Below are 11846 nucleotides of genomic sequence, written 5' to 3' on the forward strand. Positions count from 1 at the left end.
ACTTCCCATTCCCAACATTTAGTATAGAAGTTATTTTAGTCTGATCTATTGTCGCCCTTGCTTCATTATGAAGGCCAGAGAGAGATTTTCTACCTCTTCTCTTAGGGATTTTGGCACAGTCTGGTTTTGACCTTTTAGGGCTAGAAAGAAAATTCTAAACATACCTTCTAGGGATGCTTCATTACTATCCACACCTCTTTCTACCGGATGCGTACCTTGCTTTCCCTCCCCCATTGCTACTACTATTCCTTCCATATCTTGATCGAGATGAGGGATACTAGTGGTCTTTACTTCTCCTTCCTCTAGATCTATAGCGAGATCGTCCTCCACTAGCCCATAGGCTACCTTTAAAGTCGAGGGCATGTCTTCTTCTCCAGTATTGCCACATTCTAGGATAGGGGATGCAAGTTGATTCTTGAGCCTTGTTTCATCCAGTTGCACTAATTGTTCCATAACATCCACCTTGAATTCTTTAGCCTCTTTTAACAATTGATATAGGCTTTCTTTACTTGACGTTACCCTATCCACCCTATTCCCATTGTTGCTCTTAGAAGTTTTAGGGTTCTGAACATCTGAGACAAGGTTGTGGTTTAAGGCAGAGTCCTCTTTAGATTTATTTGCTACTACTATGAAATTACTCCCTATCTTATTAAGTCTAATAGAAACTCCCAACGTTGGAGTCTTCTCAACCCTACCCGGTTCCTCCATATGACATTTCCCTTTGAGTATAATATCTGATTCGTAAAGTTGGCTGGAGGAACCACCTTCATTTCTTCGTCTTAATTTCTAAGGGTTCTAATGAGCTAATGTTTGTGTCTAATTCTACCAGGATTTTAACTTCTTTAGCGAGATTACTACTGAGGATGCCTTCGCACCTTAGAAAGAAGCCCACCTTGCTGCCAATCATATCTACAATTTTTGGGGAATGATATTCAACGAGTAAAATGCCAATATTAACCCACTTAGTCTGTTTTTCTAGTTTGGAGGGAAGGATCCGGTCCATACCAGACTGCTATCACACCATACTTCGAGTAGAATTCCCAATGGGATTGCATAATGTCGGAATTAAGATCTAATGAACTTCTGGTTTGCTTCCCTTCAGGATTTGGGTGGGCTCTTGATAGGGTAGGATCATTGGACTGCCTTGGAGATCATCCTTGGCCTTGAAATCCGCCTTCGATTGAGAAGCCCTAGGCTGCCCCACCTGCCTTCTCTGATTATCATCCCATTTACGATCTCTCCCCCCGATAAAGTCTCAATGGCCACCATGATTTTTCTGCGCATGTATAAATCTGTTCGAGGAAGGCCATGGTCGCTTTGGATAGAATGGTTTGCCTTGATCCTGATTGAAACTGCTCATAAACCTTGCATCTGAAGATCTTGGGGGAAAGAGGTTTGAATGGATGACTCTATTAGCCTTGCAAGAGGGTGGAAAGAAGGGAGCTTTGTCGACCGGTGGTAAAGTATATCGATTAGGGTTTTCAGTAGAAAAAGTCCTAATCCCCATCGACAATGAATTAACCCCTGACAACACTGGTTCCGGAGGGTGTTGATGAGCATCGAAACTACCCTGCCTTCTGGCCTTCCTTCCCATTACCAGTTGCCAATCACCTTCCTCAGCGCTTGAAGAAGGCAAGGGAAATTTCATGATTCCGATGGAGAAGTTCGCAATTTTCCTTTTTTTGTCGCAATGAATTATTATTATGGAGCGTATTTTTTAAAGAAATAAGGTAACTTGGAATAAAAATTCTTACTAAAAGATCGGATTGAGCGTTTGATTGCACTTTACATTATATTTATTCAAACAAAAACATTTAAATTTTATTCTATGCACATTCTTTATTGTTTTTTCTAATATTTGTTTTAATTCTAATTTCTAAAATTGACTATTTACATCCAATTTTGTACATTTAAATTTTAAACTTATTATCATTATTCTAAAAAATTATAAAAATATTTTAAAATCAATTAATTATTCTCTACTATTAAGTTTTTAAAAAGTATTTGTTATATATATATATATATATATATATATATATATATATTATGATCATTAATTATTATTATTTTTTTTAAATATCTTTATATTTATTTTATATTTATACATTTAAATATATTTTGTTTTTATGTGGTATTAGTTTGAAAATATTATGTTTATAATTAATATTAATATTTTGACATGTAAATGATTGTTAAATTTAAATTATAAGACACACTCATATTATTACATTTCACCTATTATTGTCATTATAAAATACCTGTTTACAAATGATCTATGCCTTTGTCCATTAGAAATTACAAATGATCTACACAAGCAATAATATCTACCTAATTAATAATTAAAGAGATTTTGTTTAAATTTTTTACAATCTAAAATTTCTCCTTTGAGGTGATATTTCTTAAACACTTGAATACAGCTATATGGCCATCAGATTTAGGCCTATGCAGTACCTTTTTTTAAAATCTGTTGGTCACTGCAAAACATGAGGACCTAAAAACGTACAGATGTATTTTACCTGGTTTGGAAATTGAGGGTTTTAATACCCAGGGCAAATGTAAGGGCGAACAAGAGTCCGAATCCAATTAAAGCGGGAGGAACATATCCCAAGAAATCGTGCTTAAAACCGAATTGGGCTCGCAGGAGTTCCTTCACCTCTTGTTTGCTGCCGTCTGCTAAAATAGTTTCCTCTGTAACATCTCCCAACTGTGACGCTACCAAACCATACATTGTCCACGCAAAGGGTGACGCCCAGTAATACCATCTCCACCACACTGGAATTTTCTGCAATATTTCATATCATATGTTGTTACGAGCTCCAATTTCGGAATAATAATGATAATAATAGTGACAGTTTCAAGTTTAATGCTCACCGGGCGTGGAATTAAGAAACCACAGAAAAGCATCCAGATTGCCATGAAACCAGTTGAGAGGATTGCAGCCACACTTGCATTAGGAGTGAGGGCCACCGCCGTCATTCCGTAGTAGGTGTAATATATGAATGTAAACAACATACAAAACAAAAACCAGAAGAATTTGGCCGCAGTCCATCTGAAATCCACCATTGCATAAACAATCACCCCATACAATACCGCCTGAACAAGTATGTATGGCAATTCAATCAATACCTGCACAAAATATAATATTGCCGGTTAGTATGAGTTTTTAACAATTTATATAGCATTCAAAAGATTGCTTCGCCTAATACACAGTTGATTGCTTGGGTAATATCATACTCACTTGAGCAAGCCCATAGGCCAAAGCGGAATACATCCCTGAAGCCTTTTCCCTGTAGAAAACTGTTCTTTCCACATCGACTACGGGCAGAACGGAAAGTGTATTGCTGTAGCCCAGAAACAAAACTGCCGCAAACATGGATCCCATCGTATTGAGAATATCTTGCTCCCGCTCTCTGCATTTCATTTCCTTGATGCGTAAATCTATTTTTTTCAACTTGATCCACAAGTAATTTTAATAAATTTTACTAAATTTCTTACATCTTGCGTCCCATTCTCCAGAAAATTGTGCCGAAAAGAAGAGCGCATGCCAAAGTGAATAAGAGTCTAACAATGTTGTATTGGGGATTTCGCCAGTAGGACCAATGTTGCTTCCACAAACAGGCCAACGCTTGAACTACAAATGGTTGTGCGAATTCTCTATTGAAATGTAAATCTTTGGATCCTGCAGCAGGTTTGCTTAACTCCTCGATCAAGATTTCATTCTGCCTGTATATTTCTCCTCATCAGTGAATTAAATGTGTGAATACCACATAAAAAGAAACTGGAATGCAGTTGATAATATTGTACCAAATATTTGGAAAACCCTAATGTGTTTACTTCAACTCAAGTCTCAGCTTCATGGCTGAAAAATATCACGACTACAAGTGAACAGATTACCTGTAGAGAGGCGATTTCTTAAAAATTTCCGCAAAATCAACCCCAAGACGTACTTCGGCTCCGTGGGAGGTAACATCGAGCATCCATGTGGCAGGGTTTAGCCCCTCTGTGATTTTGGGAACTCCCTCGATTGCCTCAAGGTAATCAATTAGGGTTTGCGAGTGGTGACCAAGAGGGCCCGCGTAGATTATCTGCCCTCCTCGCTTCATCATCACCAACTGCACCAACAGTTTGTTTGTTAAAATGACACAGATATAACAAATCCATATTAAGAATGGCACTTGAAACAGGGGAATACCTCATCGAAGGCTTCAAATATATGGATGCTTGGTTGATGAATGGTGCAGACAACTGTTCGGCCTGTATCCACGGTGTTCCGAACAGTTCTCATAACAATAGCAGCAGCCCTTGCATCGAGTCCCGATGTTGGCTCATCCATAAAAATTATGGAAGGATTTGCTACAAGTTCTACTCCAATTGTCAATCTCTTTCTCTGTTCTGTAGATAAACCGTTCACTCCAGGAAGCCCCACAAGACCGTCCCTTAAGTCTTCTAGCTCTATCAATTCCATTACTTCCTTCACAAACATCTGTTACAATTTAAATAAATTAAAAGGCTAAAGTATAGTGAGTCAACTATACAAGAAGGTTATGGGTGAATACACTACCGTTCTGGTTTTAGAATCAATCTCCTCTGGAAGACGTAGCCAAGCAGAGTAAATGAGAGATTCGTGAATTGTGACACAGGGGGAATGAATATCAGTTTGTTCGCAGTATCCAGAAACCCGTGCAAAGGTTTCTTGTTTCTTGGGAAAGCCAGAGATGGTGATGGATCCTTCAATATAACCACTAGTTTTCCTGCCGGCCAGAACATCCATTAAGGTGGTCTTTCCAGCCCCACTTACCCCTACTAAAGCAGTAAGCACTCCGGGCCTGAATGATCCACTCACACTGCGCAACAACTGGAGCCTGTCTTCTGTAACTCCCTCTCTCTTCATTTCCTGCTTTCCATATTCCAATTTCATTATTTACAATTTAAGCTACATTGGACAAGGACAAGCCAAGATTTCAATTGTCATTGTCATGCACAGATATGAAGTGGGTATTAGTTTGTATTTTTACATACTGCAGGCATATCCACATAGTAGTTGACGTTGTGGAATGTCAAGGACAAGGGCTGGAAAGGTAACACCATTCCTTTCTTTCTACTTCCCCCTTTGTAAGAAGCTGACAAGTTGCTATTTCCTCCTGAAATTTCCCCTGTAAACCCCATATTTTTCTTTCTATCAAAACTATTATTCAGGAATCCAAAACAATTGAGTTTAAAATGACCAATATAAAATACTAAACCTAAGTGCAAATGACTGCTCAAGCTTTTATGGTCAAATCTTAAGAAAACCAGTTTTCAACCTACCAGTATTTTGAATTTCAACATGGCTTGATTCTCTAGATGGAAGGCGTTTCATTTCTCGACCCTGTTCCTCTGTTTCCAACTCTTTTTCAACGATTATTGGTTGAGGTTTTCCAAGAGCTATTTTTCACAGCAAAACAATAAAATTAGTTTGATCACATTCAAAGAGGATGTTCATTATGTATGAAGGAAGGTGTCTAAACAAGTGAAAGTTGGTCCTCACGGTTGAGATATTGCAAAGCTAGAGTGAAAAGCAAGTTTAGAACAATATTGAAACCTACGAGCGCTCCAACTCCAAGCCAATACCAATAGCCATCCTTAAAAATTCCTCGAGATTTTAGAAATATCACGCCAATATTCTCATGTGGCTGAAATCAAGTGCTGCTTAAGTTAGTAGACAATCCATTATTACTATATCTAGTAACAGGAAGCCATGCTAATCTAATTTCCGACTTTTACATTTCAAGAACACTGTAGGAGAAATAGGTAAACACATACAAACCTTTTGCCACCTAGTTGCTAAGAACTCATTCACTGAAATGGCATTTTGAGCGTAGGTGAGAGGAGATAACCAATAACACCATATCCACCACCCTTTAATATCCTCTGTATATCATTAGCATTAGCAGCTAGCAAATTAGAGTCTAAAATGGGCACTTTAATATGTGGAATGTGATGATTAACAATGAAGGCGAGATTTTGACAATTCAGAATGATAAGTTTCTTTTTATCAATATTTTGGATCACATTTTTTTTATTTGTTCATAATTTAAATTATGATTGGTTACAAATACCTCTTGACACTATGAAACCACCTAGCAGGAAAATCATCACAAGTGCGAACACACCAATAGTGTTGCCAATTATCTGAGTCCGTGCAACTGAAGCTATGAAGCGGAACAGTGATAGCCCCGTTTGATGAAGAGCCAGCAATAGTAAAAAATGCCGGAAAAATCTGTACAAGATCATACATTAACACAATGTCAATGCAAATGTCAATAGAAATAAATCAAGTAGTATGTAGGGTAAAGCTTAAACAGCACATTCTAAGCTTTGAATTGCTTCAATAGCTTATCTAAAATTGTACAAATAGGTGAATCTTACTAAAAACATTAATACAATTTAAAATGAGCCACCTATAAAAATCAAAGCTTAGAGTGAACTATTTAAACCAAACGTTATAATAGTACCTGCCAGGATTGGGAGCATAACCAATTGTATAATAAGTAATAACCACCCATGTAAAGGACTCTATCAAGGAAAGGGGAATTTGAGTAAGGCAAAGCGGTATGGAGTAGGCCCAGGAAGGGTAGAACATCGAGTCTCTCTGCTTGTAGAACACTGGAAGCTTGTCAATTGTAATAGCCATTTCTGAAATTCCATTGAACATGTTAAGAACCAGAGCCAGAAACAGAGATCCAATGTAAATGGATGCGTCCCCCACATTTCTATGATGCATACGTGTACGAATGAAAACTGACATTGCCAGAATCGCCACCATAGTTATCTGAAAAGCCACGCCACTTTTATCAATAATAAACCCAACTAAACTAATTTATGCATTCTTGAAACAACATATGAGTGACTCAGAGGCAAGATTTCAACCTGACAAAACTTGAATAGGTGCACACCGGAATTCCTCTTCATTAGTAAAAGTTGTCTGTCAAAACATGCTTTAAAAAGTTGTCCTTTGCTTAAACCATATTTTTGTTTAGTGAGAGCTGCCGGATGGCATCCTTTCCTATCGAACGGTCTTGACAATTCTTGTGTTAATTTGACACCTATGTGAAAGCTTTTGAATGCTTGTGCAAACTCCTCTACTGACACATATCTGTATGCCTGCGACCTCTTCCACCAGTACTGTTCTTGGTCTTTAGGTGACGTTACCTGAGGGCTCACCAATCACACATCTTTGTCAGAAACAACAAAGACATTAGACTAATCTACTATCTTACAACTGACAATACACATTATGACATTATTTACTAGGTAATACCTCTTGCAAGAAATCTGCAACACCTTTCCTTTCAGGGCATTCAAAACCCATCGAGTGAAAAAATTCAAGAATGGATTGTGAAGGTCCATGGTAAACCAGATATCCTTCTGATAAAAGAATGACATCATCGAAAATATTAAACACTTCGGGGGCTGGTTGCAGAAGAGAAACCACCATGGTTGCCTTCATGATGTGAACGTAGTGACATAAGCATTGAACAATCTGATATGTGGTGGAGCTGTCCAACCCTGTAGATATCTCGTCCATTAAAAAGGCTTGGGCAGGTCCCACCATCATCTCCCCTGTTGTCACTCTTCTCTTCTGACCCCCTGAAATTCCTCTACGCATCTTATCTCCTACTAGTGTATCTGCGCATATGTCTAACCCTAAAATCTGCTCCACCAAGTAAAGTTAATGTTAAAAACGATTCACTAACAAAGAATTCAAAAACACAGGGATACCTTTAAGATATAGTCAGTCATCAAGTTGGATTTCTGTCCCCCTATTGCTGTTGCCTGCGGATGTAATCAAAATCACAGTTTAGGATTAAGAATAAACGTGATAATTAAATTGTAATATTATGATGTTCAAATTGTACTGAATTTATTGATGAGTATTTATGTTGACATGAAGTTCCTATTTGTCATCTCACCTGCTCATAACTCTGATAGATAATATTTTTTTAAAAAACAGAAAATAATTTTATTGTAATAAATACTTCTTTAGAGTGGATAAGTTAGATAGTTGGTGTACCTTCATGAAGAGATCAATATTGGAATCTGGTTTCACTCCAAGCTGCTTTTCTCGCCTGGAAAGCTCGCTTAACACATCTGCGGAAAGCCATAATTATACCATACACATTTTTAATTTGTCATCAACTGAAAATGAACATCATAAGTATTTGTTGTTTTTGAAAGGGCTTTTAACACGTACCGTATTTTGAACCCGTGCCCTGGCATCGGGAGGAAAAATCCAAGGTTTCACGTACGCTCATCTCTCCCAGATGCAAATCTTGCTGACTTACGTACACAGAAGTTCTTTGTGCCACAAATTCGTCCATGGAATGTCCATTATATGTTACTTTACCTTCAACCTAAATTTAATATTTTGGGTAATTAACACTTGAAAGGGGAATAGCTTTATGATGTAATTACATAATATTCTTTATAGATGTAAATTTTATGATTATTTCTATAAATTTGAAAGAAAGGTGAAATATGAAAATATAGATAAAGTATTCCCTAATCTTTGTGAAAACATCATCCAAGAAAAGGGTGAGTGAGATGAACCTGTTATGCAAGTGTTATCTATACTCCCAACATCAAACATCATAGATGAGAATACATTGTCCAGACTTTCATATAAACTATTATGCCTAGGAACCTCGCTATAAAGGTTGTTTTGTGGTGTAGTTTTTTTTTTTTTTTAAGATTTGTTTTTTTTTCTAATGTCAAGGTAAATGTTTGGAGTCAAAAATCTTTTGAAGGGGATGGTTGAAAGGAATGTTGTAAAAGAATATTATTTTATTTTATTTTTTTAATTTTTTTTTTCAATGAGTCTTTTGTCTATTGGTAAAGTTGAAAGGTTCTTAATGAGTACATTAGAGATCAAGTTTTGTTGAGTGCAAGATTGAATTTGGCTCTTAATTGAAGAGGATGAAAAATTCTCTATATTAAAAAAAAAAAAAAATTTAAAAATTGTTCATTTTAATAGTATAATAAACATAAAATTGAGATGTTGTTTAAAGTGAATTACATATGAAAATGAATGAGATAGTTTCAATTAATTATTAGATTTTGGTTAAATTTTCTCTCTAAGAAAGAAGTACATCAAATTTCACTATAAATAAAATATTTTTTAGACAAATAAAAATGTATTAACATTTGTAAAATATATTAAATTGAAAATGTGTTCTTCTTATAAAATAAAATTGCATTTTATATAAGAACTATTTGTACAAATTAAGTGTATTATTTAAACCTAAGGAATGATTACATCTCAAACTACTTTTAACACAAGATGCTATACTACTTGAATAAATCTAGATGCTTAAAATATTTCCCTTTATGATAGGGGGTTATGTTGGTAGTTATGATCAAACTTTTTGGTCATTAAAATAATGAGAATTTTGGTATCCAACAGTTTGCTATCTAAAGTTTTAGTAAACAAGACATTGAGAACTTTTGGTAGTCAAGATAGTTTGTGATCTAAAGTTTAATAATGAATACAATTAGAAATTTTGGTATGCAAGATAATGAAGTTGATTTAATAATCAAGACAATAAAAAAATTAATTAGTCAAGGTGAAGAAGATTATTTGGAAAATTAAACAATCAAGTTTTGGTTGTCATGAGAATAAATTGTTGAAACTACCATAGTTTAATAGGTGGTTGTTTGGATTACAATTGTATGCCTAATTCAATAAGACATATTATATGATGAGTGAAAATGTTGAAAAATAATATTTCATATAATTAATTTGTGATTATGCAGTAATATTTTGTAAATAATGTGTTAGATAATTTATATTTAGATTGTCATGAAGAAATTGTAAAAGTTAAAAAATATATTCTTTTTATTAACAATCTTTAAATTTCTTTTATATCACTTACAAATGTAGATTTTAACTATTTCTCATTTTAAATCTTACAAATGTGTTTTTTCCACAATGTATTTTCACTCACCAACATAATCTCACAACACTATAACTTCCACTATACAACAAACAGACAGAAGACGGACAGACAGATAGATAGATAGATATTTGGTGTGCTAATAAAATTGAATGGCTCCAAAAAATAAGGCTTGACTTCCACTCTATGTATTTTTACAAGAAAATTAAATCAAATGAAAGAAGAGAGAATGGTTTGGATGTGATTGAAAAAACTAAAATAAAAATACAAGAGAGAATGGTTTGGATGTAAATGAAAAAGATAAAATAAAAATAGATCTTTGGTTTGGTAGATTTGAAAGGTTCTAAATGGGATCATTAAGACCTAGACATCATGAGGAGTGAGGTCAAAATCAAGTCCAAATTTGATTAAAGTTTAATCTAAAGACTTTTGAAAACTAAAAAAATTTTATGATTGTTATGAAAAATTTAATAAAAAATATAATAAAAGTTAAAATTAAAAAAACAGAAACATATATCCCTAGATTTTTTTACCATTTTTTATTTCTTAATGATAATCCTATATTTCCACCGATAAATTGAAAAGCACACGAATTAAAAACTATCTATAAACTATCTATAGTTATTTTCTTCCTTGTGTTATCAAAATTTGTGTAAATCTAATTTTGTAGCAATAAGTTAATTCGCAGATGAAGCAACGAACATATGCAAGCAGTGGGAAAGTGAAATTTTTGCCTACTTGGAGAGACGTGTCTAATTTTCCAGCCATTCCCAACAATAAAGTAGTTTTGCCCGCTGCTGGCGGTCCAAGAAGAAGCGTCATCCTTTTAACATTATCACACCAAAATTACGAATGAGATATATATATTAACGACACTCCTCAAGTGCTATAGCACCGACTACATGATCCTAATTCCTTTACCTTCCGGGCTTGATTGTGGTGCTCACGTTCTTCAGAATCCTCAACGTTTTCTTCTTGCTTTTGCTCACCCCAACTGATCCTAAAACATCCTATACCAATCATAAACCTCAAATTTTTACACCTCCATCACGTTAAGTAGACCAACTGTTAGTAAACTTTTGCACGAAATATCAGAGAAATGCAAGAAAAAAATGAAAATATATTTGATGTTCATAGTCATACCTGTACCATATTAACACTCCAATTATAGAGTGTCGGCAATGCACGGCTGCCAACGTAAACACTAGCAGAAACATTCAGATTCTCCAAACGGATTTCGATTTCCGGTAACACGATTCCAACTCTGCGTAGAAGGAGAAAAAACAGTAGTTAAGCAAAGCAATGAAGTTTAGTAGAATAAGTTGAGCATAATTAAAAGCAGTGTGGGAGAAAAACGGAACATCTAACCCATTGAGCCTGTGGCGAAGGTTTTGAAGAAAAATTTGATTATCTGGGTCGACTACTTTAACGAGTCTGTCAATGAGGTGTGTCCGACTAAGTTGATTGAGATTGGTAACATCAATCTGGTGGGAGAGGGAGGAATCTTGCGGGTCTTGCAGTATGGATGTTCTCAACCGACTATACGTGGGCAGCTTCTCTATGGCCGCCCATACCAGAGCTTCCTCCTCATTAATATCATTCTCTCCTCTGAAAGACGACGACACGGAGAATCCACTTCTAAACGAAATGGACCTCAAACTCCTCGCCATTTCTTCTCACTTCTCCCTTCTCACTCCTCACTCCTAACAGAACCCCACTCAACTCCCTTTATTACCACCAATTGTAAGACAAATTTGTCAAACCCCATCTTCTGGACGCATCACCTAATCTTTTCTTTTCCTTACCAAAACACGTGATTTGAGCCTCTCTAATTACTTAAGAGACTTTGCAGTCTCTCTTTTGACTTTTTATTCCCTTGCCATCGTTTTCGAGAAATACAACTTGTGAAATATC

At 35.5% G+C, this 11846-nt stretch overlaps 1 protein-coding gene across 1 annotated transcript; it reads right to left on the reverse strand.

Annotated features, from left to right (window-relative positions):
- Positions 1 to 2307: 2307 nt before the first annotated feature.
- On the reverse strand, positions 2308 to 11642 carry LOC131036810 (pleiotropic drug resistance protein 1). The gene is made up of 22 exons (XM_057968796.2): positions 11301 to 11642; positions 11076 to 11196; positions 10854 to 10942; positions 10671 to 10755; positions 8234 to 8393; positions 8054 to 8130; positions 7762 to 7815; positions 7301 to 7693; positions 6910 to 7191; positions 6495 to 6811; positions 6099 to 6259; positions 5807 to 5910; positions 5528 to 5672; positions 5308 to 5424; positions 5020 to 5153; positions 4562 to 4894; positions 4193 to 4483; positions 3895 to 4112; positions 3496 to 3723; positions 3239 to 3410; positions 2872 to 3126; positions 2308 to 2782 (listed from the first exon to the last, which is right to left on the reverse strand). The coding sequence occupies exons 1-22, from the start codon at positions 11600 to 11602 to the stop codon at positions 2513 to 2515; spliced, it is 4308 nt and encodes a 1435-aa protein (XP_057824779.1). The 5' UTR covers positions 11603 to 11642; the 3' UTR covers positions 2308 to 2512.
- Between the last annotated feature and the right edge of the window lie 204 nt (positions 11643 to 11846).

The sequence above is a fragment of the Cryptomeria japonica genome, chromosome 5 (assembly GCF_030272615.1).
Source record: "Cryptomeria japonica chromosome 5, Sugi_1.0, whole genome shotgun sequence".
Taxonomy (NCBI): Eukaryota; Viridiplantae; Streptophyta; class Pinopsida; order Cupressales; family Cupressaceae; genus Cryptomeria; species Cryptomeria japonica.